This window comes from Malaya genurostris, chromosome 3 (assembly GCF_030247185.1).
Source record: "Malaya genurostris strain Urasoe2022 chromosome 3, Malgen_1.1, whole genome shotgun sequence".
Lineage (NCBI taxonomy): Eukaryota > Metazoa > Arthropoda > Insecta > Diptera > Culicidae > Malaya > Malaya genurostris.
The window spans coordinates 226,007,430-226,035,351 of NC_080572.1; the positions used below are offsets into that span (position 1 = coordinate 226,007,430).

Consider the following 27,922-nt stretch of genomic DNA (forward strand, 5'->3'; position numbering starts at 1 on the left):
GACCGAATGGCGTACTGCAAGGCCAACCGAGGAAGCCATTTGAATGAAATTATATTCTATAATTAACCGGAAGGATTGTACTTTAATATGAAAAAAACGGGTGAACCGTTTTTGTTTTATTGCATGTTTAGAAAAAAAGTTACATGGCGGACCCTGTATTGTTTTTCTCCTTCGCACAGGTGAATTTAATGTTTTTTATGTAAATTATTACTGGTTTAGGAATTTTGTTACATATTTACGTTTGATGATGCAAAATATATCATCAACATATCACAGACTGACAGACAGGGCACTCAAATTAGATTATTTAATTATTTTAACGATCATTTCGAATATTCCTTCAGTTGGGACAATACTCGCATATATCATGATCGCACCACGTTACCCTATCAAAAACATTCAGTCCAGAGATGCCAGATATCTTTATAGAAAATCTATATTGCTTTGTATAAAAAAATCTGTATTTATCTGTATTCACTAATAAAATGAAATTCAATAAGTTATTTAAAAAAAGTTGTGACACTCTAAAAAATACCCGTTAAAAGAGGAAATTTCAGATGATTTCAAAACTTTATCATAAGATTTATAAGATCATCTGCAATGGTGGATCCCATTTAACGGATGTAAAGCAGTAAAATATGGTGAAACATGCAACGTTTAGCTATACCTACGTTATTTGGTGATTAGCCAACTCTTGTGAACAATTTTATCTACTTTAGGTTTCGTCTTCAACACATCAGAGCATAACAGTTTTTGTTAAACTGATATGCAAACCAGCAGATCAGAAAACTAAGGACATGTCATCCAGCGCGATCCAAACTCTAAATAGTTAACATGTTATTTATTACTCTAAGCAAATTCTGCTCGCCGAATGAACAAAACTTCTCTTCATTTGTTTACAGCATTTATTCGTTCGTGGAACTTGATGAATATCGTTTCAAAAGAATATAGCAACTTGGCTTGCTACTCTTCTGAAGCTGGTGTTAATAAGTAACTCTTCTAAGTATATTATTAAATTGCGATCTTTATGTTCACTTGTCTTCAACCATCGAATCCTGCCTGTGCAGATCTAGAGCTTTTCCTCGGAAAATTAAAATTAAAAGCACATTCGAGGCTCTCAAGTGGTTCTAAGAAAGTAAATGTCAGCCCTTCAAAACCAGTTTAGTAGTTCTCTCTCTAGCCAAACAATTTGGTTATTTGAATCTAGTTTTATTTTGCTTACTTGGGTTTAGTCTTATATTAGTTTCGGAGCGTAGCATGAGTTCAGCTCAAACTTATCTTCATGAACATGGGTTCCTTTTTGATGAACGAATGATGCCTTAAGCACAGATCGTTATTTGGTTTTATGGTAGCTCTGTTTTTAATCCCAAGGTGACGAATTTTACACTTGATGTTCATTTGTAGGATCCGGAAGCTCTTCGATGTCAATTAGACGAGATGATGATGGATTTAAAAAAAAACAGGATGAATAAGGATGGATTGACAGATTATTCCTCTGACTCTTCAGTCGCTAGCATGGGTTCATCGGTGTCTGCGAGTTTGTCGGATATCTCTTCCTGGAAGCAGATAAAAGCAATTTACAACTATTAGGACCCTTTCAACTCGGTCCAACAATTCAAATAACACAGCGGATAGCATAGAATTCGCTTTAGCGTTGGGGTAGGTGTACAACTAAGGATGGTTAAAAGCAATCCCTATGGGGCAGTGTGAGCGCAAGTTTCTGTATGTTATGTATTCAATGTCCGCAGACGCATTTCTGGCACACTGCTGCATACTCAGCTACTCCAAAAAATTGTACCGAACCTCTTCTCCAAGTTCCACGTCTTCGGTTTCTGGTTGTCTGTCCTCTTCGTCCTCCCGTTTACCCATTGCGGCTACCACTTTCAACAATTCTTCTTGTTCGACATCTTCATCTACTTCCGTGGTTGGTTTTTCGCTAAAATTTGTCTTTAAATGTGTGAAATTATGTAGACAAGTTTTTTATCATGTTTTTTTTTTTTGGCTATTTTCTTTTTATATAAATCTAACTAACGAGCAACAAAATTTCAGTGAAGTGTAAAATGCGAAGCAATAATACCAATAACACTATGTTAAAATATATTTTGCACTTATGTTGATTAATGAAAAGAATAAAGGAATTACCCTAGCAGACATGTTCTTTGAAATTAAGGCATTATTATCGAGCTAGCATAGCTATCGAATAGGTGGAGCTTACTTCAAAAGTTAAGGTAATGATAACTAACAGATTATTGAGAATGAATGTATTGAGCACATGAATTTACCATCGAGAACAATTAGCGTGTTAGCTAGGAAATGTTATGTCTATATAGAATAATTGTACCAATAGTCTTCTCATTTGTCGGAACATTTTAATTTTTATCATTTTGCTGATTGTGTAATAACTGAAACAGATAGCTTCGCTTTGGCCGCAAAAGCAATATTACAGAAATGTGAAATATTTCTGTTAAAGCGACACGGAAATTCGATGCGAATACACCAATTTCCATCTGATGCTTCGAGAAAATGTATTGAACAGAGATAGCAGATATCACTCTATCTAATCCGATTTCGCTCTTAGCTGACAGGGTCTGTTAAGGATAAGCTCCAAACTGGTGGTTTAGAGAATATGCACATAACTGGTAATTTTAGTTGCGATTACTCAAGTTCATAGACTGGAAAACAGAAAACACCGAACCAATGGACGAGAGCGTGAATAGCGAACCACTGTTTCCCTCTCATTCGCTGGATAGCAATGAAAACGCCTCTCCGCCAAGAAAGAAGATGACAACGAGATCCAGCAATAAACAAAATAATTTCCTTTTTTTTGTTATACGGCCACGTTAAGCCGAAGAGCGATTGAGCGATTTGTTTTGAGAGATAAAAAGGTCGTACAGATTGATTTAAACTCATACCAACTGTTCAGACTTCTAGAAACCCTCTGATTGAACTACTTGCACGGTATCTGGATGAAAAATTAAATTATTGGCATACTACCTATGATAACTATTATTTCAGCTAAGCAAATATTGTTAGATATTTGTTCATCAGCAGAATGTTTTCTATCATGTAAAAATAAATGATATGCGTTAACCTGAAAATTTTGGGGTTTATCTTCTTTAAACTTTACATTGATAAAAAAAATTGAGAGTTTATTCCCGAAAATTTGTTGATAATCGAGGGCTATTAAATCACCACGATTGAGAACGATACAGAAGATTCTCGAATGCCCTTGTAGAATATGATAAAAAAAGTTTAGCGGTTAATTTTAACTTTTGATTTAGTCCTGACATTTGAGCGGTTATTTTGATGTTGTCAAAAATCACCCTGCTCGAAATCATGGTTATTTTTGACAGATCGAGGGTTATTTTCCGACGCTGAAAAAAATCTTGCAAAGAAAATTCTAATATCAATTCTTTAGTTAAAATTATTTTCAGTACGAAATAAACCCAAATAACTTTCCATCCGTCAAACTTTTAAATGGGCCGCAGTTTTACTTAAATTTGACTACTCGACACAAAATAACCGCTCAAGTGTCAGATTTCAACCAAAAGTTAAAATTAACATGGTTCACAGCCTAAGTTGTCAAAGCTAAGTCATACTCGAACAAAAAAATCGTCAAAATTTGAGATCTCTGCATCTTTTTTCAATTCAATCGGTTCGGAATCGGTTGTTGCATCTGATTCGGAATCCATTTGGAAATCATACAGAATTCCGAATCAACATCTAGACGAGTTAACTGGTATATATACTATTTTAATTGCTGGAAATACACTACAAACTCATCGTTGTTGAAGTATTATGTTCACTCAAACGTTTTGAAATTAAACGCTTTCTCAAATGCATGATCACATTCGAGAGAACTTTGTATAGAAATTGTCCATTCTGTTCAACAAACTCCGAAGCCGATTCTAAGAATACACGTACAGTGCCTTTAACCAGAGTGACGACGTCTCATCCATAATGTTGGCAACAAACCAAAACGTTCAATCCGCAATTTTGGCAGGATCGTTAGCATTCTATTGTATTTGTCAGGTCCTTTGCTCGTTTGGAACAAAGCTGTCATTCCAAACGAACAGTTGTCGTCACTCTGGTTATAGTCACTCTAATTGCACGCTACGGTCCTATTGATGCTAAGAATCCTTTTAGGTTAGGGCTCGAACATACGACAACCGGTCTGTAAAACCAGTGAACTTCTCTTTTGCAACAAAAAGTAAGTATTTCAACAACTAGAAATCCGATCGTCGAAATGTTTTTTAGTTCATTATGCATATATTCACCCTCATTCTTGTTTACGGCCGTATGCGATACGTTCGAAAGTATATCAAATTCGTATTCCCGTTTACGTTCGAATCAATCACTTTTTTAAACATCGTACATGCATAAAAACAACGCCCATCCAACTTTAAACTATCAGTTCTGTAACAGATTTGTAACAGTTGTAATTAAAAATCTTTGCTATCATTTGTTATTTGACTTGTTTTTTTTTCACTGATTTTGTATCATAATGCTTGCTTACGTCCGTATCGTTCATACGACGAACACATGATTTCGAACGAATGCGAACAAGCCATTCTTGTTTTCACTCGAACGTATACGTACGCGACTCCTGTGCAAAAGAAGGATCGGTAGCGCAGGTAGTTTTTTTAGGAAAATTCCAAGCATCTAGGAAGTGACGAATGCTACATAAGAAATAAATATCGTACTCAGGACCAATTTCATTCATGTCGGTAAATGAAATTTTCAAATTAAACTTCATGCAAAGTAGAATAAGCTTTTAAAATAGCAGTCCGATCAGTAGTATCGGCGAAAAATATGTTGCATTTTTCTTGCAATTTTGTCATGTTTTCGATAGTCTCCATATTTATTACATTGGTAAAATCATGCATTTAATATAACATAAAGCATGTTTACCCATGGCGAAATTTCCATAAAGTACCTAATAGATGTAAAATTTGATGCGTTAAAACTTGGAACCAAGCATATATTCGAAGGCTCGCCAGAGAAAAAGAGCATTTTACTATACTGCTATGCTTTCTAAATGTTCTATGGAAAACACAAATTTATGATTTGATTACAAATCACCTTTAGATTCAAAAATAAATTTGTTGGAAATCGGTTAAACTTTTTTCAATGTGTTCGAACGGTTGATTCGCAACATTAAACTGACGAATCGAAACCACGGCATTTCGTCTATTCGTCCGTAAACGAGAATGGGACTTTTCGTTCGTACGAATGATATACGAATACACGTATCGTTTGAAGCTAAACTGGCATACATTCTAGTGTTTCGTATATGGTTAATCACAAGAATTGAACTGATTTCATCAAGACTTAGCATTTTTGGAAGAAGTTGACTGATATTTGAATATTTTGTGGCAAACGTCGTCGTTCGAATTCATTCGAGTGAAAACGAGAATGGCTTATTCGTATTCGTTCGAAAGTATCCGTTCATCGTATGGTCAATGCGGACGTAAACAAGAATGAGGGTGACTACCTCGAAACTCCAGAACCGGAAGTCACTCAACAAGTATTTAGCTACACCACTAGATGGCACTGATGTAACAAAAGAATGATGCCATCGCTTAGTACAATTTAGTAGGTTACTGTCAAAGACATCATACTGCCAAGATATTCAGCTCTCCGATTTTACAAAGAAATTTGCACCATCAAATAGAAAATAAGGTCAAATTAACACGCGCGAGAGTAGCAGCGCTGCACTGTTACATGTGTGTGATACATTTAACATGATATCAGCTGTTTTTCAAAGAACGGCGAATCTAACAATGACAGCAAATGGAGAAAAACATCGATGAATTTTTCGACTTTGGTTCCAAATCGTATTTAGAAATTATCGTATATTCTCAGATCAATTTATGATTAGTCGATGAATTGTTAGTTAATCTTCAAAAGGCATGCAAAATTTACCATTTTCCTTCTATATGCACTGAATAAATCAACATAAAAAGAGTTTCGCCCTTTTTCGATTTGTTAACTTCCTGTGTGAATTATAAAGATACGCCCTTGCGCATTTTTTGTGAAATTGGCTGGTTTTGGCGACTATAACAAATCTACGTGTTATTTTATCGTCTCATTTACTATTTCCAGTAGTAAAAGGATCGGAAACCATAAAAAATAAAGAAAACAAATAGTTTTGCCCTTCCTTACTAGGAATTGAAGTATCGCCCTGTTTGTTTGCATGGAACACGGAGGGCGAAACTTACGTAAACAAATGGAATGACAGTTTCGCCCTTTATAGTTCTTTGTATTACTACGATTGAGATTTTTGTAGAATCCGAATTTTTAGGCAAAATTGTAGGATTTTGAAACATTTATTGGTAGGAGACAGACATTCGATTTGTTTACTTTTGTAAGATTCGTCCTTATTTGAAAAACAGCTGATATGTTAAACGTGATACCACAAACGAATTTCCAGACATGACAGTCACGATTTTTTTTTGGCGCACATCTACGGTCCTCCGTGAAACTGGCACCAATGGTGATAAATTGGTTGCACTGCTGAGTTCCCATCATACATTCATAATGCAATTGTCAAACCGTGAGAACCCTTTCGATTCGGTAGCTTATTTGTGTATTTGAGATTTTATGGCACACTTTGGTTGAAATGATAACAATGCAATTAATCTCGCGCTGCACCAAGCGGTGAGTGCGGTCATTTCAGAAGGTACCGGGAACGAACCACATTTTTCAAAAATATTTATAAGCACATACATGTCTTTATTATTTATCTTTGGTGATACCATGCGATGGCGATGCTAAACTGAAGGTTGATTTCATTCGTGACAGCCTTTGGAAATGAGCACATCGGTCGGATTTACAAATTCATATTTTTGAAGGGAAAAAGCGCAGTAAAATCATGGCTCACTTGGATGCTATGTAAGGTGACTCTTCTTCTTCGGTAGTAACCGACAAAAATTGGTTCCACGGGTATGTTCGTGGAGGCACGTCGCCACGCCTAGATGCTTCCGAAGAAAAACGGTCATAAAATCCACGTTTTAATTTCGACAGACTGCCGATTGGAGATTCGCAAGATAGCAGAGACATGATCCATCGCAGAAAAAACAGCGCACCATATTCAAAAGGACGAACTGAACCTGTGTTCTTACGTCGCTTCGTGACCTTCATAAAAGTACCAAAAAATTGACTTTACCCGGCGAACGTGCTCCGAAGAAGGCGAAGGATGTTTTCTACATCGGCCAGATACATTACATAATTATGAGGCTCTCTTATTCCGAACTATTTTTTATCGAACCGAATTGGAGAAACTACGGCACCGTTTCGCGCCCTATCTTCATCGTTGCCAGAGCCAAAGTGGTCGAAATGCTGCCCCATTCACTGTATTCATCAAATTTGGCACCTAGTGACTTCTGGCACTTGGGGCCAAGCGTAAGAAGCTATCGAAAAGCTACTGGCTTTATTCATTGTTCATTTATCCGCTTCAGACCGCTTCAGCAAATGATCTGAAACAAGGCGGAAGCGGACTGATTACGAAATTTGTTAATTATTCATCGTTAAAATATAACTAATGTAGTATGTAAAACTTTTCAAATACCCATATTACTAATCTTCTCCGAATACATACAAACTAGTACAGATTGTAAATATTATATACTGTTAATTAAAGTATTGGTATACTGTTGGGTTACACAAAAATACGTCAAGTCTTGTACCTAATTAGGATCAGAGATAAATTGCACAGATTCATGCTCATAGAATAAGCACATAAATACGACAGAGAGGCGAAACATCCAGCAATATACCATCAAACCTTAGTGCCATTTGTATCGTATGGTAATCTATCTACTTGTGGTTCGTCGGTTTGCCTACTGTCTTCCGGGGTGGTCACTTCCTTCACTGAATCAATTTCTTCGCTGTATGATTTCTCACTTTCTATATCGTGCTCATTTCCATCGCTTTCTGTGTGATCCTGTTCGCCGAGCACAGTCCCTGGGGGATCCTTAGCGCTTTGCAGATCTTCCGTTGAGTGATTTTTCGTGTCATCTACCTCTTTGACATCGACGACTGTGTCAGCTTCGGTATCATTCGTTACTTCCGTTTCAGCAACATTTTTCTCTTCATCTGTGTCGATTCGTTCAATTGGTTTTTGTTCGGTGTCATTCTCATCTTGTTCATCTATTGGAACGCTCTTTTGTGTTTCTGCACTTACTTCAATAGACGGAGATGTTTCGTGGGGATGGATTACTTCATGCACTTCCTCTCGGTTATTAGCTGAAACTTCCTCATTGGTGTCAATTTCTTCATTCGTGTGTTCAGATGATTCGTTCTTTGTTTTGCTTGACATTTCACTTTCTGCATCTTCTGACACAACATCCACCGCGTTTTTATCAGTTTGTTCGCTTTTCTCAGATTTGATGCACCCACTAGTGTCTTCAGGCGATTCTTTACTAGTTTTTTCAATTTCCTTCGAACCTTCGCATTCTTCTAATTTAGAGCATTCATCCTTGTCGTCCCGTGTTCCAATAGTTTTTACATCCTCATCATTGGTAGCTTCATTATCGGTCCGTTGCAGTTCACCGTTCGTTTTCATATGCTCGACCAAAGCCTTTCAATGGATTATATTTGGTTGTTTTTTTAATGTCAATGTGTGTGAATGTTTGCCGAATGACAAATGTTTGTGACATTTGGAAAGTTTCAATTTTTGATGATGGTCGATGTGATTTTTCGGGGAATGGAATGTTAAAAAAACAACAACAGAACGATTAATTCTATTCTACAGCAAATGGTGTTTTAGGGCTAGTAAGGCAGTCGGGTTAATAAAATGAGAACACAAATAAACACAGCATTATGGTTATTTAGGTTTTAATTTGCAACAAAGCTAGCTTTTATTACGAAACTATGCCTTCTGTGTGTTGATTATTCCTTTTTGAACTCACTATTGATCGGATGATCAGCTCACAACAGGAACAATTATTCACATATTTTGTATGGAAGAATTTTCTTAACGGCTAATGGAACAATAATCTTGAATACAATATTAAATGCACTATATTCCGGCGCATTTCACTTGTGCGAATCAAACTTTACAATGAATGATTTGTTTTTATAATAGCTTGTTATTTGAAGTACTTAGAAAAAAAACGCTCGATTAGATGTTGAACCTTGATAACTTTAACCATCAGATCTTGGTCGATTTTACACCTTTCAGTATTAAGAACGGGTACATTTTTACTGAAGTTACTTTAATCCAAAATAAAATATAATAGGTAGAAAAAAATAAAAAAATTGCAATAAAAAGATTTGAGTCTGAAATAAGTAACCCAAACGAGAAGCTGATAGAAAACATGGTGTAAGATCATATCGGAATCAGAACGATGTGGAAGATCTGTATAAAATAATGGAAAATCGTTGATCCGTAGCAAACTTAAAGAATCTAATACTTCATATCGCAGGCGGAAAAAACTTTTACGCTTCCCTAAAAGGGCATCTTTCCTAGAATCAGTGCAGTGAAATTCCATATTACAATAAAAAAGATCCAATGAAAAGGAAATCGTCGGCAGTCACTATCAACACAATTTCTTCCCATTCAATTAACCTTAACTTGACACAACCTCACAAAATGAGCAGGATGAACGTCGTTTAACAGCTGTCAGTGGTTTATTTACAAATTCATTCTGTGTCAGTTTATTTGCAGATTGTTTGAAACAACAATTGAATTCGCCTGTAGAAAGATGAGATGTCAAACTAAAAACTTGTTTGTTTCAAATCAGTCTAAAATACCAATAAGCTGAGCTAAGTAGTCATTTTGAAATGTATTCGTTTTCATCATGAAACACCAACCATCAAACAGTTTCAAGTACGATTCAAATGATACGATTTACATAAATTTCTGTTCTAATTGACTCAATTTGCAAAGTAGTTTGTAATTGCCCTCGATGTTTCAAAATGACAAAATTGTATATTTTTCATGATACTTATAACTTTGAAATAAATTCGAATTTTTAAATACTTCTAAAAAGTGGAATTTTGCTTTTAGTTAAACCTCCATTTAGCAACTTTGAAAACTTACGAGTGTGTTATCAATTACCAAAGAGAGGAATTCCCCACTTTCTCCTATCAGATAGTTAAAGAACATTTCACGCGTTTTTTTTTGCGAACGGCCTATAAGCCACCTGTCAACTTTAACTTTCGAAAGAAATTGCAAGCGAGCTATGAAAGATAGAGTATTAAATTTAACACCAGACGAAAGAGAAAACTTTTCTCTGCCGTTTACTATTATGACTTACTCTCAGCGAGTGCCGAGTCATTCGAAATTACTCTTCAAAGTGAATGTTGATGGATGGCTTATTGGCCGTTATCAAAAAAACGCGTGAAATAAATAAAAGAAAAGTCAGTTGTAGAACTGTGTCTACCACAGCTCAGAGTAGTAGGAATGGTAACTGAACTGAACGAGAATATGTTATTTACTTTTAACATAGGTAAACGTCGAAACCTCGATTTATTGATCAAATACAGTTGCAATCGCCAGTGAAGCTTGCGCAATCTTAATGAGTGATTCAGCAAACTGGTGGGTTGCATCCTAAAACCATGAAAATGGTTCAAAAGTGAAGATATTGGACGTTCGAATTAAGAGAAGATACTTTTTTACAATGACGTTATTCCTGTTTAAAAACCGTATTGTGACTGAGTATGATAAATGAGTCTCGTAAGATAGTTGCAAATGCCGAAAATTTGAGGATACGCAGCACCATAAACATCGAATCAAGAAATTCACGGTTTTATTATTATGCATTTTGTGAGATCATCGTGGTATCATTTATTATGAGTTGCTGAGACCCTCCGAAAAACTCTCAGAGGAACTCTATCGTTGAAAAAGGCTGCCATTACACCAAAAGCGCCGGAAACTACCCAGAAGCACGGTAAAGTGAATTAACTCCACAACAACGCTCGACCGTAAATGGCCAGTGTTGTCAAAACTGACCTCTGAACCGCTGAAATATGAAATACTACTCTACCCGCCACACAGCCCAAATGATACGCCGTCAGATTTCTATCTGCTCCAACAACTGACGCACATTTGGTTTCGTTTCGCACAGTAAAATAAGTCTTACAAAAACTTCGAGAATTTTTTTTCTTTAATTGGCATTCTGTTCTTACTTTTTGTTGCAGTTTTTTACGGTAGAATATTTAAGTAAATTTTACAGAAGTGACTTGCAAAACTTCCTGAAAATAACTATCAAAATATTAAAAGATAGTAACCTAAAATAATTTGCGAAATTGTTAGTCAAGACTCAATTCGAAAGTGGTCTCTCAAGTAACCATTTGAAAGAGTCAAACGACAAGTTAACAAAAGAACTGTATTTCGTTTGAAAGTGCAACAAGCGACATATGCGTCAAATGTGAAGCAATTGTGATTGCAAATTGTTCTACGTATTACGAAATTTTACTGCACTGACTGGAACCTAATCAAAAAAATAATTATTCGTTACTCTTTTAGCCGTTACATAATCAATTATGAAAGCGATAAATGTTTGTATAGTCTCATGGAAGAAATCTATTAGAAATTTGATTAATATAGGGATTAAACTTGATTAAGCATTTTGTTTCAAAGAACATAGAATAAACTCTCAACTATATTTTATTTTCTGTTGTAATTCACATCCATAATAGATACTAAATGTTTGTTAGTAAACTTTTAAGGCCAATACGAATCAAATGTTTTTTGATTCATTATCAAATTTGTTATGACGTTGATAATAGCAATAATAATGATAATAATAGTTATATGTTATTTGTAGCGTACGTTTAAAGAAAGCATTTTAAACAAAACACATGCGCTTAGCGATTATCTTTTCTTTATCCTTTGTGTGAAGTGTTCGTTTGTCATTAGTATTTCGCAGCGGAACAAAACAGCATTTTCAATACTAACAAGAGAAATACAGAAAAAATGCAATTTTATCCTATAATTTCTCGATTACTACTTGGCGACGGGCCGCGATCGGTAGTTTTCTTTTCCACGGGAGCGATTTTAGGCCACGCGAGTGAGGACAGTTAACTGAATTAAATTTCAAACAACTCAAAACGACAAAAAAATCGAATCGAACCAGAAACAGAACTTGATCGCTAGCATCAAACAACTCAAACCTCATTCGCTCCCCCTTCAGTCTTATTTTCTTTGTCCTCGTCGTCGTCCGCCGCGGCCTCCGTCGCCGTCACCTGGCTCTGGTCCTGCGCGTCGCCGGTGCCATTGGTCTGCTGTTGGTCTACGCTCACCTCCTCGCTGGTACTGTTGACGGCCGGTTTAGGTGCTTCCAGCTTCAGGAACACTTCCAAATTGTCCACCTCGTTGGCCAAATCGAAATCGTCATAGTCACCGCAGTATTCGGTTTCGTTGAACAGCTGCGGGGGTAAGGGATGCCTCGGAGTTTGATCACTGATCGTCGCTCCACTGTGTTCCGAATTTTTCTGCATAAAGTCCTTCTCGGCCTCTTGTCCGGGTTCGGTGATGTCGATCACGTTGTACGTAATGTGTTTACTGTCGAGGATCATGGTTACCCGCTGCTGGCGCTTTTTCACCTGAAAAAGACAAAGAAAAAGAAGTTGATTCAAGATCTCTGGTTGTTTTATGATCTTTCTTTCTGTATTCATTAGAAAATAGCTAATAGCAAGTAATCAACGTAGCAACAGAGCACCGATGTAGCAAACGCTTTGAATACCGATCGTTGGGTTACACTCGCGATAAATTTTCTTTTTCCTTGTGTGATTTCACCATTGATCTGTCACATGTGAATTATTGCTCCTCAGCGAGACTCGGAAGTAGTCTCACGGAAAACATTCAAAATACGTCCTTTTCATTGTTTGGATATTCTATTATCTCACTTCTAACAAGATATAAGAGAAGTTTTCTTTGTCAGAATGACCTCACAAAGTGCGTCTTTGAACCTGAAAGTAACGACTTGGAAAAAATGTGCTTCATATATACCACATGACATTGTTTTGAACTGTGGGTGGGCTGTTATTGGTGATAATGACATAACCATCTGATGTGATGTATTTACTTTCGTATAAAAAATGCTATATTTATTGCTAACTTGAACGTTTGAATTTTTTCGGCACATTAAGGAAAAACAATGCAAACAAGATCAATGTACCGCATGACAGCACTGAGTTGAGTTTATAGTTTTATAAGATTTTCAGTGTACATCTTTTGTGTTACACTTGAAAAAAAGAGCAACTTAATAGTCTACCGTACAATGCATCGAGTAATAGGCAGACTGAAAGATTAGTGAATTCAGTAAAAGTAGTAATAAAGAAATTTCTAATGGAACCGGAAATTAAGAAATTAAATTTGGAAGACCAAATAATCTTTTGTATTTGTATTCAACTATAGGCAAATGTTTGTTTGACAAATGAAAGGCATTTCCCATCACAAAAGATTTTCATTTGTTTTCCTGTTCCATATCGTAAAAGGCCACAAACATAGGAGCTCCCAAGTCAAGATTTTTTTTTCATGCCGATGACTGAACGGCTACAGCAGCTTAAGAATGGATTTAAATGTTTTAACTATCCCAACGAAAACTTTCCATGGTTCGCTATAGGCGAATATAAACCAGTAAATTTGGTTTCTTCTAGTTGCTGTATGATAGGTGCTGGAGTCGGAGTGTACATTACTCTGATTGGTAATGGTTAGAGTAGCACAAATCCTAAACGCACAGCAACTATCCGGATTCTGCAAGAAGGTACACAGATAAAAATATTTTGTGAATTTACATCTATTTTCATGCACATATTTGGAGCAGGTAATTAAACATAAAATTACTTTACAATTCTGTACGTTTCAATATAATTTAATCGCAAAATAAGCATTAATTGAAAGATACAGTTATTAATTGAAAACTAAATGCAATCCAATTTAGTTTTGCACTGATGAAGGTTTTCAATCAAAATTTCGATTCAACTCATGTCTATTCCATGTTACTATTGATTTACATCTCGTGTGAATTTCATTATTTCTTTCTGTGTAGCTTTGATTCAAGAACCATATTTCCAAAAGAGAAACTTCTACGTTGTGAAGAAATTAAGCGCAGTCTTCGTTGCCTTCAACAAGAACGGTATGACTAATCCACGTGAAATGCCTCGAGCATGCATACCCTAGGGTGGCAAGTGATTTGCCGATTTCAATTTTCCGAGGTTTCCCCCATTGTCGCGGTTTTCGAGATGAAAATTCCCGCTAGAACCGCCTATGTTTATTTTTTCAATATTCCTTCAATTCAAGCTTTGAACAGATGTCAAATGCTCAAAAACATTATAAGAGGCCAGTTCGGTTGCCACGACTAGCTCTTCTAAAACACCAACTTGTGTCTGTTAGTCAATAAACAATAGGTACTTCCATCATGTCCTCACATTTTTGGAATGCAGCATGTATACGATTCCAATGCGTTGATGATCAAATAAATCGAATGATAGCTGCAAAACGCACAAGATATCGATCTATTTTGCCCTAATAACAGTGTCGTCTCGTGACAAAATTGACTAGTTGTGCACTATTTATGTGGTATGATCAAAGATGCCATTTCTACAGATTTATCTGTATTATACAGATTTTTATATGCTCATACAGATTTAATACAGAGTACAGATTTTCCTCAGAGACAGTACTTTATTCAAGGAAGTAATGGCATCATGAAACTTTACTGTCAAACTGAGAGTTGTATGAACCGACTTGACGTTGCATATTGGGTGTTGAAATTCCATGTTAAATAATAAAGTCACAAATTTCTAACTAGATAAATATATGAGATTGAAATTTAATTGTTGTGGTTAAAAAAATGAAACTTCGTCGTTGAATATTCTTGTGAGCGCGGCAATGACTGATTTAATCTACCATCCTACAACCACAATCTATTGGAATAATATATCTTAGCATCATTTTGTTGTAAGAATTTCATTTTATTAGTGAATACAGATTAATACAGATTTTTTATACAAAGAATACAGATTTTCTATGAAAATATCTGGCATCTCTGGGTATGATAGCAGCTGTAACAGTACGTTGTAAGTGAAAACTAAAGATTGAGGAATGGAGATTCGTTTGGTTGTTCAATACAATGAGATAACGATATACTTTCGGATGGGATTTTTTTTTAATAAACCAATCTCAGAGCTGAGCTGAATTATTCTTTCTCACTAATAGTACTGTTGTTGTACCGTTTAATTCTACTATGTCACGTCATTACACTCTCACAAAGTCACTATTTTCACAGTCACTACTTTCACAAAAGTGTATCAAACGTTATAATACAGATACGTAGGACGCAGTTCATTCCTTCATTCCGACCGGTTGATCAGTGCACGAGGTGCACATGAGGACGAGACGCCACTGCCTAATAGGATTCAAAATGCTAACTCTCCGCAGGTTTCTAGCCAGTTTTATTTCCAAATGCCCCAACTAATTTATCGTCTATGAGAAATCCTGCTACAATTGAAGATAAATGATATATTTGTAGTGAACTGACATTGATTCAGGTCATCTACCAATAACATTCAGGGTTTCAAATTTAGCAATGATTAGTTTAGTATTCTACCACCTTAGAACTAATCGGCTAGGATACAGATCTCATATCGAAAGGAATGTGAACCATGGAATTGTTTTGGAAATATCATTACGGCCATACATTAAATCATTATTGAAGTTTTTTTTTTTTTTTTGTTTTGATTATAGAGGTTTTAACTTTAAGGGCATTCGCCTCTTCGGGCCAGAAAAACTTTCTGACCCTATGTGCGGGGTTGGGAATCGAACCCAGGTGGGCTGCGTGAAAGGCATCGACTTACCCATTACGCTGCACCCGTCCCCTTATTGAAGTTAGGAGTCTATCAGTTTCAAAAGTTCAAACTAAATTTAATTCTCCTTCATCTACATCAATATCAACGTTCTTGTGATCCTACTATGGAATAGTTGAGGACCTTTAAAAGAAAATTAAACATATATACACTGAACAAAGCAAACCATGTTATAAATCTTTTTAGGATTCTATACTGGTCCTCTGAAACCAAAGAAGGAAATCTAACACTCCCTGCCAGCGGTGGATAAGATCAAAGTCGAAAACTTTTCAAATATTGTAAATCCGATTGAAATATCACACAAATATGAGCATAATACCAGTGTTGTCTTATGATGACCATCATTAGCAAACTGAAAAATATGAAGGCTCTCAAAAATTTTGAATAATTTTATTAAAAATTTTCCAATGTTACCTTGAGACTTTGCCAAGTGTGATGAATACTTACTCTACAACTCAATAAATCCAACAGAAGCATCCAATTTATGCTTATTTTTCAAAATAACTTTTGTTGTGCTGTTCTTGTTAACAGCTAAGAAAGTTCTGATACTTTCTGATTTATTTAAAGCTGCTGTTAAAATCTTTAAAATCGTTGAACGAGCGACGTAGGGTGTTGGCCCAATTTCCAATGGATTGTTCAACATAGAACCTGTATGTGACAATAAGTTGTTTCAACACTTTAACTGAGATTCCGCGCAAACGTGAAATTGGGTATTGTCTCCTACTTGTTGAATAAACAAATCATGATGTTAGCAATTGTTACTCATATTTGGGCTAGTAATATTTCTCCCGGTTTTTCACTGAAATACCCGACTTTTTGCCGATTTTCTCGATCACTTTCCACCCTGTATTTTGGACGTCGAGATGAGCAGCCGTCAGCAAACGGCGGCTGCAGGGAACTGAATTTTGGTTCAAACTCTGAAACTTGAACCCGGATTCTTGTACACCTGATTTCAGACCTTAATTTCAAGCTCAGACTTTAGTTTCACACTTCAGTTTCAGAATTTAGTTCCAGATTAACAGGTTTACTAGGTTTAAAAACTATGATTCAGGAACTGGTTTCTTGACCAGGTTTTAGTTCCTTGATTTATGTTCCGGATTCGAATCCAGAATGCTGATTTAGGATTTCAACCTCAGAGTTCATGAACAAAATTGAGGATACAAATTTTCGATTTGGATTCTGGAACTAAATGTTAGATCTGAACTCCGAACCTGAATTTTTGAATGGAATGTTCAACCAAGATTTTTTTTTCTGAATCCAGTTTCAGAATTTAATTCCTAACTTCAGTTTCAGAATTCATTCCCAGCATTCAGAACCTTCATACTAGAACTACACTTGGAACATGAATTATGGAGTTTGGAACTGAATTCAATCCGTTTATTACGGTTCGGTGTTCAAGTTTAGAATGCAGTTCTAGAACTAGGTTCGGAACCTGGATTCTGCAAATGGATTCAGTTCCATAATTCTACAACTAACTTGATGATCTGGTCTATTGATTTGGATTCCGAGCCTGGATTTTGCAATTCGATTCTGAACTTGTCACAGATTTCGAATTTAGTTCTTGAATCCAGTTCCAGTATTCCAAAATTAAATTAAATGATGACAAAAAAGAGCGAACAGTTGCAAACATTTTTTTTATAAAATTTTTTTTTTATTCAGGCCATTTTGCGTACAAGCTTTACGTGGCCGACTGAGCCATGTTTTTATTAGATAAAATAATTTTTCTACCATTGGATCTCGTTGTCACCCTTTTTCTAGGGGGAGAGGAGCTTCCATTTTTATCTTACGATGATTGAGGGGCACTTTGTTCGAGGCTCGTCTCGTCATCCATTGCCGCATCGGTGGTATCTTTATTGGTTCCCGTTTTTTCTTCGTTTCCCTTGTAATTCGCCGCCTTGGGCTCGTTGTTAGTTGCTGTAGACGCGCCTTGTTGTACATTAGTTGCAGTTTCTGGTTGGTTTGATGGTGAAACAGGAGTACTGCGCTCACTAGTTTCCGTTGTTGAGCGGTTGTCCTTGTTTTTGTTTGAAGATGTCCTTTTCACAGTTTCAGTGCAAGGTTTGCCGTAGTGTGCAGGTTGTTCACACAACTGACATGTAACCAGTTGATTTTCATACGTAATCAGCGTTTTACACGGATGTACCCCGTCTTGATCACAAATGATGTAAGATGGAATTGCTTTACGTAGTTGCATACGTACTACTCGCACGCCATTCCGGATACCCGGAAAAAAATTTCGCCATACTCCCCTTTCGACGGAAAGAACTTCACCGTACTGCGACATACTTTCCCGAACGAACCCATCGCTGGCTGCGGGAGAAGGGATTTTATATTTACCATTGTCATGATCAACACTGTGCACCCCGTTATTAACCGAAGCAAATGCAACTGCATCTCTTTCACGTTAAATGTACACACAGTTAGACGCCTTGTTGAATTGAGTCCCATTTACATCAATAACGTTTAAATGCATTTGTTCCTTAAGCAAAATTTCAATTTCGGTTGCTGCTGGTTTAACTTTGCAGCGCTTGAATGTTGTAAACATTTGATAAATTCTGCAAATAGGTTCTTTTTAGAACCATTAAAACATTTCCAAAGGATTATGCCAAGTTTACCTCTCCACGAGTCAAATTCCGATTCTAGAAATGAGCAAAACGAGTCATGATTTGCGGAAAATAGTATATTTTCATGTTATGATAATACACCATGATTAAAAGTTCTCGGATCATGATCCATTTGAACTGATTTTGCTGAAATTTAGGCGTAACGCACTAGACGTCGATGGGTATAACTTCAGGCGCGCTTCTGCGACGATGGTGATCTTTGCAGCATAGATTCAGGCGTTATGTTTTGAAATATGAAGATTTCAGATATGAATTAAATGAAATGGTGTGATGAACGAATTTTGATGCATTTCTTTTACTATTGTCTCAAATAATATGCATTTGAAAAGCAAAACAGTGAAAATCACGGCGAGTTTCTTTTAATCTGAATCATTAAAAATTAAAATATTATATTTTTTAAGATCGACGACACCTAAAATAACGTGTTCACTTGCGTTCATGGCTCCGGTTTTGAGCTCTCGGAATAATATTTGAACAACAGTAAGTCATATCAAATATGTAAAAATACATTCAGATATATTCATACAAAACGTAACGTTGATGTTTGCCAAATGAGAAGTCTAGTCGTGCTTAGTTTTTTTTATGATGTAAATTTTCTGTTCATTATCCTTACGTTGTTAATTCTCTGTCAGCCGTTGGGTAAAACAACAAAATTATGACCAGTCGGTGTTGAACAGTCGTTCGCACCGCACGCGTATAGCTCTTGGCTCCTGGAATTTTTTTTCTGGCTACCTAGAGTTTCATTGATTCAAGGCTTCAGTCTTTTTCAAGGCTACCTGAATCACTAACTAAGTGACTAAGTGATACAAAGAGTGATATTAGAGTGACTAAGTGATACAAAGAGTGATATTAGAGTGACTAAGAAATTAATCAGCCTTTTTTAAGGCTAGCTAGGAGTCTAATCGAAGACTAATTTAGCCTAGTTAATTTAATTTAAAATTTCATTAATTTCAAAAATGCCTGCGTCCAACCGGAAAGGCAACAAGCCTAAGGCTAAAAATAATTCAATACGGAATAAATCACAATCCGTTATTCAACATTTTTCTAATAACATTCACGATCTTATAGAATCTGAATGTAAAAATAAAAGACAACGGACGGATTTCCCTTCCGTTGATCCTATGCCGTCTAACAATATTTACGAGATTCTTCCTGAATCCGATTGTAGCGACATAGAAGAAAATTCTTCAAAAATTCCCAAAATGGACGCTTGTCGTTCTGGGAAGAAACATCAATCTATGCCACCAGTGACGGTGATGATTTCCGACTTCAAAGCATTCCGTACTGAGCTTTCTACTTTTCTCCCGGAAGTAAAAGTCTCATTTCAAATCGGACGAAGAGGAGAATGTCGAGTCTTGGTGGATGGATTGGAAGATTACGAACGTCTTATTCGATATTTGTCCGAAAAACTTCATAAATTTTATTCATATGATATAAAATCAGACAGACCCTTCAAGGCTGTCTTGAAAGGATTATCAAATGATCAAAGTATTGATGAAATTAAAAATGAACTAAAAGAATTGCTTGGTTTTGCCCCTTCCCAAGTAATACTTATGAAAAAAAGAGCGAATGGTACTTCTAAACCACGCTCTGGAATTTCCCATGAACTTTACCTAATACACTTCAATCGAAGTGATGTAAACAATTTGAAAACTTTAGAAAAAGTACGTTTCATTTCCCACATTAAAATTCATTGGGAACATTATAAACGGCATAATCGTATTGCAAACTTAACGCAATGTCGTCGTTGCCAAGGCTTCGGTCATGGAACCAAAAATTGTCATATGGATATACGGTGTTTGAATTGTGGTAAATCGCATTCGAAAGACGTTTGTCCAATGAATGAAACCACTGATAAATTTTCATGTTCAAATTGCAATGGAAATCATAAATCCAATTATTTGAAATGTCCTGTCAGGGAAAAAATTTTAAACGCTCGTTCGCTTAGACAACAAGTCAAATCAACGACCTTAAATTTACAGAACATACCTGAAAATTCTTCTAAGGCACCTGCCAATTCGTCTTCTAACGAAAACAATTTATTGACAGGTAGATCGACCTCGTCATCATCTTCTTCTAATGTCAGTTATGCTGGTATATTAGGTAGAAATCTATCTCCTATTTCTTCTAATGTAAATAATCAAAACACAGGACCGCCTTGCAGTTCTTCTTCTAACGAAAACAATTTATTAATAGGTAGACCGGCCAAATTATCTTCTTCTAATGGCAGTCTACCTACAAATATTCCTTCAATGCCATTCGCTTCTTTAAATGAAGTCGATTTAGGCGATATAACTGAAAATAAAATGATCTACCTACAAGATCAACTTTTTCAAATGATCATCCAAATGAATTCGACTTCATCACTTTTTGAAGCATTTCAAATCGGATGGAAATTTGCAAATAATATTATAATGAATTTAAAATTTAACAGTGATGTTAAATAATTATTTGAATATTTTAAATTGGAATGCTCGATCTTTGAAATCGAGTGAAGATGAATTTTATAATTTTCTCAAAGTTCACAAAATTCATATTGCCATTGTGACAGAAACTTTTCTTAAACCAAATGTAAAATTGAAAAGTAATCCACATTATGTGGTTCATCGATTTGACAGGTTTACTGGAATTGGTGGTGGAGTTGCCATTTTTGTCCAACGGCAAATTAAACATCGAATTTTACCTTCTTTCAATACTAAAGTTATTGAAAGCTTGGGAATCGAAGTTGAAACCATTCATGGAATTTATTTCATCGCTGGAGCATATTTGCCATTCCAATGCACCGGCGAACAATTAAATTTCTTTAAAGGCGATTTGCAAAAACTTACAAGATATCGATCGAAATTTTTCGTAATAGGGGACTTAAATGCTAAGCATGTCCAGTGGAATTGTAGGCAAAATAACAGTAATGGTAAAATACTTCATAATCAACTCTCAGCTGGTTACTTTACAGTTCTTCATCCCAGTAATCCTACTTGTTTCTCTTCCGTGAAAAACCCGTCTACAATTGATCTGATTCTAACAGATCAAAGTCACATTTGTAGTGAACCGATTACTCATGCTGATTTTGACTCAGATCATCTTCCTGTAACATTCAGACTTTCCAACGAAGCTATAATTAATCCAATTAGTTCTATTTTCAACTATCATAGAGCTAATTGGTTGGATTACAGATCTCACATTGAAAATCATGTGGATCATGAAACTATTTTAGAAAATTCTGCGGATATCGACACAGCAATTGATAATTTGAATCATTATATTATCGAAGCTAGAAATCTTTCAGTTCCCAAAGCTCAAACTAAATTAAATTCTCCTATCATCGATGACAATCTTCAACTGCTCATTCGGTTGAAGAATGTTCGTCGACGACAATATCAACGTTCTCGTGATCCTGCTATGAAAAACATAGTTAAGGATTTACAAAAAGAAATTAAACATAGATTTACTCTTTTGCGAAATGAAAATTTCGCTAAAGAAGTTGAACAAATTAAACCATATTCTAAACCTTTCTGGAAACTTTCTAAGGTTCTTAAGAAACCTCAGAAACCTATTCCTGCTCTCAAGGAAGGAAATCAAATACTTCTTACAAATGGCGAAAAAGCTCAAAAACTTGCTCAGCAGTTCGAGAGTGTCCACAATTTTAATTTGAACGTTGTGAGTCCTATTGAAAATGAAGTCTCACTGAAATATGATCATATTTCAACCCAAGTGTTATCACACGATGACATTATTGAGACGAATTTTGATGAAATTAAATCAATTATTAGAAAACTTAAAAACATGAAGGCTCCTGGTAATGATGAAATTTTTAATATTCTTATTAAAAATCTTCCCGATGTTGCCTTGAGACTCCTGGTTAAAATTTTCAACAAGTGTTTTTCATTAGCTTACTTCCCAAAAAGATGGAAAAACGCTAAAGTAATTCCTATCCTAAAACCTGATAAAAACCCAGCAGAAACATCAAGTTATCGCCCAATTAGCTTACTTTCTTCTATCAGTAAACTTTTTGAAAAAATTATCTTGTTAAGAATGATGACTCATATAAATGAGAATTCAATTTATTTACCAGAGCAGTTTGGATTTCGTCATGAACATTCAACTACTCATCAACTTGTCAGAGTAACGAACATGATAAAATCAAATAAATCTTCTGGGTTATCCACTGGAGTTGCTCTTCTAGACATAGAAAAAGCATTCGACAGTGTTTGGCACAAAGGTTTAATAGCAAAAATGTCTGATTTCCAGTTTCCTATTTATTTGATCAAAATGATTCAAAATTATTTAACTGATCGTACTCTTCAGGTTAGCTATCAGAATTGTAAATCTGAATTGCTACCCGTACGAGCCGGTGTTCCGCAGGGTTCGAGTGTAGCTCCAATCTTGTATAATATTTTCACTTCTGATCTTCCAAATCTACCCGGTGGTTGTCAGAAATCGCTATTCTGTGACGACACAAGTCTGTTAGCCACAGGTAGAAATCTAAGAGTGATCTGCAGTCGCCTACAAAGAAGTTTAAATATTTTCAGTGATTATCTGTCAAAATGGAAAATTAAACCAAATGCAGCAAAAACGCAATTAATTATCTTTCCTCACAAGCCAAGAGCTTCTTTTCTTAAACCAAACAATAATCACATTCTCAAATTGAATGGCTTGGAATTGACATGGTCTGATCAAGCTAAATACTTAGGTTTAACGTATGACAAAAAACTCACTTTCAAGGATCACATTGAAGGAATCCAGGCAAAGTGTAATAAATATATTAAATGTTTATATCCTCTTATAAACAGAAATTCTAAGCTCTGTCTAAAAAACAAATTGTTAATTTATAAACAAATTTTCAGACCAGCCATGCTTTATGCGGTACCAATTTGGTCAAGCTGTTGTTCCACCAGGAAGAAAACGCTTCAAAGGATTCAGAATAAAATTCTGAAAATGATTCTGAAGCGTCCTCCCTGGTTTAGTACAAATGAGTTACACAGACTCACAAATATAGAACCATTAGATGTAATGTCACATAATATTATAAGCAAATTCCGACAAAAATCGATGCAATCTTCAATTGAATCGATTCGCTCTCTGTATTAGTTAGTAAGTTAGTATATAAGTTCCTTTTCCCCATTACACAATACAAGTAGGTTTAGAATTTTCCCTACACAAAAATCTCAGAACTGCGGAAGCAAATGATGTCTTCATGGTAATAACCAAATCATATATATATATAACAGGGCTGAAAAGTCACCACTTGTGGCTGAACACCCAATTTAAATCTTAATAATTTAATTTTAACTCATATTCCAATAAATAGTTATTTAAAAAAAAAAAAAAAAAAAAAAACAAAATTATGACATGAATATGCCTCATTAGTTCTTGATTTGAAACGTCTGCTTTTTGCCTTACTATTAACCACATATGAAGCAATCCAACACATCACTTGAGGCAGAAGGTTCAAAGTGATATCCGGATAGAAAATTGGAGTTACGAGTAACTCAAGTAACGCATTTTTGGACCAAAATTAATGTTCATGCAACAAGACTTATTACTCATTTTGATTATAAAATGATGAACAATTAAAGCTTGCTTCAGATAGAATTGGAACAAAGACAATTGCCTGTATTTCAGTTATTTATTATTGAATTCAAGATCTTTTCTTATACAAATGCAGCGTTTTCTTCATACTTTTAAGAAAAAATACGGATAAAACTATTCGTCACGGTTTCGAAGGAATTTTCAAATTTTTCCTGTAACACGGCTCATTAGACGGCGCACACCTTCTTCGTCCATCGTTTTAGCCATCTTATTCAACCAGGTCGTCATCTGATTGATGTCTTTGACAACCTTTCCCTTTGCCTTGAGTCTTTTCTCCATGATTGCCCAGTATTTCTCAATAGGGCGAAACTGGGGGCAGTTGGTTGGGTTAAGGTTTTTCGGAACAAACTGGACCCCTTTCTCTGCATACCATTCTTGAACGACTTTGCTGTAATGACAGCTTGCCAAATCTGGCCAAAAACATTACGGGATGGTCGTGGGATCGAATGAACGGCAAAATTCGTTTTTGGAGACACTCTTTTTGGTGTAGTTCCGATATCATTGTCTTATTTGTAACGAAAACTTTCGTATTTTTTGCCACAGCTGTAAATGCCCTGCCAAATCATAAATTTTCTTGCAAATTTGTCCGCAAAAACCATTTTTAATTTGGCTGGAACATCCCCCCGAGCCGTTGCCAAGTAAAATTTTTGACCTGGGATTTGCCCGAAGTCAGCCTTGACATAGGTTTCATCGTCCATCAGAGGACACCCGTCGAACTTGGTCAGCACCTGGTCATATAGTTTCCGAACACGAATTTTGACCACACTATTCTGTTTTATGGTCCGACTTGGCTGTTTTCCAGCTCGATACGACTTGATTCCTTCCCGGAGTCGAGTTCTCCTCACGGTCACGGCAGCACCGAATTTTCTGGCCAAATCACGGTCCGACAGATTAGGATTCATCTTAATCGTCTTCAAAATCTTACCACGCAGTTTCCGGTCGACAGTTCCACTCCGACGATTGGCTTGAGGCTTCCGAATCGTCTTCAATATTCAGCTAGCCTAGATGCAGACCACAATGGATTTTTAAAATAACTGTGCACAATTTTTTCCCTTCTTTCTGCTTCCATGTTGATTGTTCACAAAGTACAATCGATTTGCCGAATGTCAAAAATCATACGTGAAGCTGACAAAATTCCCGACACGTGGGCGCCAAGAACTTACAAATTCGTCCACCAGGAGCGCCACAATATGAGCAAAAGTTTGTTCCAATTCTAGATGAAGCAAGCTTTATCATGACTTCATGATAACTATCAGGTTTTACATTTCTCCACCTTTGACTCTTGGTGAGAAATACAACTCATTACAGCGGACTACAGTTGTTAAGTGCATGATGGGCAAAAGCCAGAGAGAAAGACCGACAGTAACGATTGTGAGTTTTGGAGTGGTTGATGATGGCTTAGAAATAGACCTCGTAGGATGTGTCTAAAATCGAGGAGGAGGTAAAATTCGTTCGATTGAATATAATAGAACTTTTAAGAATATATAAGCTTTTTATACGACGTTCTCGAGCTTGATAGTAAGATTTTTTTGTTCCAATTATAGATGTAGGTTTTAACCTCTTCGGACCAGAAAAGCTTTCAGACCCTATGTGCAGGGTTGAGAATCGAACCCAGGCGGGCTGCGTGGAAGACTTATCCGCTTATCCATAACGCAATACACGTCCCCGTAACAAGAATCAATTTATATCATCCTTTAGATAGCACCGCATCAACAAATGATAGTAAAATTGAAAACGAAAACACCCGTGCGCATGACAGCTTTACTATTTTCTTTACAACAACAAATCATCAGATTGAAGGCAATAAATATTCTCGGAAATAGCTCGACCATTACAGTACTCTTCCATTCCACGGGTATGAATCCCAAATGAATTGCTACACCAGACCGAATCAAATGGTAAGATACTACAGGCGTTCATGAACCGAACAGGAGCGGCGACCCGCGCATAGACAACACGAGTGAAATTTATTTTTATACAATCCGACAATTCATTGTAATTCACAATTTGTCTTTCGTAATGATCTTTAAACCATCTTGTCATCGCCGACAGGGCAGATTCTCGGGGGGAAAAAGCAAAAGTAAACGTACTTATTCGTTTGCCATAATGAACGTTTTGTCGCAAAAGCATAAAACAGAATGATTGTCTTGATTTTCGGTTATACATCTCTAAGATAAAATAAACTACTTCACAACGAAAAAGGCCAAAGTTCGCATATCTTAGCGTTTTTTTTATAACAATAAAAAACACAATTGAAACTGAAATTAAAACAGAGATAACAGTGTGAGTGTCTGTTTGTCGTGTTCGATCTAAAGTTAATGACCTCAAAGAGGTGAGCAGAATATTTGAATGAATCCGCGATAATGAGTACAACCACGTCTGAAGCTATGTTCGCCAAAAACTGAGCCCACCGAAAAAACCTACTAACAGGTGTGTAAATAAACATAATTCATCCCACCAGCGTCTTGTCCAAGCACCAACAGCCAAACAAACGACAGCAGGTTCGGTCCCAACAGCGGACGGATGAATGGCAGATTCTATCGTGACCTTGACAAAGATCTTGGTTCGCAAGCGGGAAAAAAAGCGGGACAACAAAGAGAACAGTTTTTATTCCCATCGACCTCGCCCCGACCGACCGAGTTCTTCTCGTTCGTTCTCTGAGACGAGAGCGAGCAGTTAATTCAAATTGCACCTCCCACGATCATACCCTTGTTTGTGAGAGGAAGGACGAAGGTCACGATCAAGACGAGTACATCTTTCTCGGTAATATTGCGAATGAATGATGATAATGATGGTGATGATGATGGCATATGATGGATGGTAGAATCAGTCTATCTAAACGAGAGAATTCCATGCATCAATGAACAGTAACTATGTTCTCGAAATTGTGCCAAAAAAGAATTTGTGTTAGGCCATATGTTTTTAAGTAGACAGGTCCTACATCCAATGGCAATTTGTTTAAAACTTCGCACGACTCCGATTAGCGAAGAAACCAATCGCATTGATCGACCAACTTCTCTTCCGTTAGTCTGGGGTTGTCTATCATTGCAGGAAACAAAAAAAAAACAAAACATAATAAAATCCACTGATTTACTGAGATAAACTTGCGTAAACTTGAGCTTGCTTGGGCTAAACGGCCTAAGCTTGACCAAACGCTAGAAGCGAACGAAAAATGAGGAAAAATAAATCTAAATTTATAATCATTGCAAAGTGCTGGCAGCTATATGGTATATGGCAATGATTTTAACCTTTCCGAAAGAGTTAATCTGATTGGTTGGTATCTAATCGACTGAGACTCTTGGTCAATCATGTGATTAGACTAAGTCAATCTCTGTTTTTTGTTCAAAACAACGGTGCCACAGATGACAAATCTCTGATCAAAATTGGGTTTGCCAACAGACAGAATATCTCATGAAAATCAACGAAGCCGCCCATAAACAGTGAAACTTATTTGCACACGAAAACAAGGGAATTGGAGCAAATGGTGCCAAATTTCCAATGCCCCGCAATCTGTTGTTCAGTGCTTTCCGGATTGGTTGTTCTCGAGAATATTTATTGACTACCGCTTGCCATCGCCCGATTGAAGTTGATATAGAAAGCAGCGATGATAAAAATTAAAACGGGGCTGCATTCCCGTTGAGGTGTACATTTGAAAACCTCTATAAAACTACCTGTTGGTGTGGGTAAGCCTTAGTCATGTACCTGTAGCAAAACACGTGGGCGTTGCTGTTTCGGCAATATTACGAGGGCCACTATTTATATTTCGGGAATAGCGAATAAGATATTTTTAAGTGAAAATGATTTTATTGTTTTTCAAAGTATTCTCCATGGTCATCGGTACACTTTTGCATGCGTTCGAACCAATCAGAAAAGCATTTTTGTTACTGTGAAGA

General features: G+C 36.3%; 1 protein-coding gene across 1 annotated transcript in view; it reads right to left on the reverse strand.

Moving 5' to 3' along the window:
• Positions 1 to 826: 826 nt before the first annotated feature.
• The window catches only part of LOC131439609 (RNA polymerase-associated protein LEO1), a 40,675-nt gene continuing 13,579 nt past the window's right edge, over positions 827 to 27,922 (reverse strand). Inside the window, exons 2-5 of the mRNA XM_058610847.1 lie at positions 12,121 to 12,552; positions 7,787 to 8,581; positions 1,804 to 1,947; positions 827 to 1,556 (exon numbers count right to left, since the gene is read on the reverse strand). Coding sequence (XP_058466830.1) covers positions 1,488 to 1,556; positions 1,804 to 1,947; positions 7,787 to 8,581; positions 12,121 to 12,552 — 1,440 coding nt within the window. The 3' untranslated portion in view covers positions 827 to 1,487. The remainder of the gene's footprint in view (positions 1,557 to 1,803; positions 1,948 to 7,786; positions 8,582 to 12,120; positions 12,553 to 27,922) is intronic.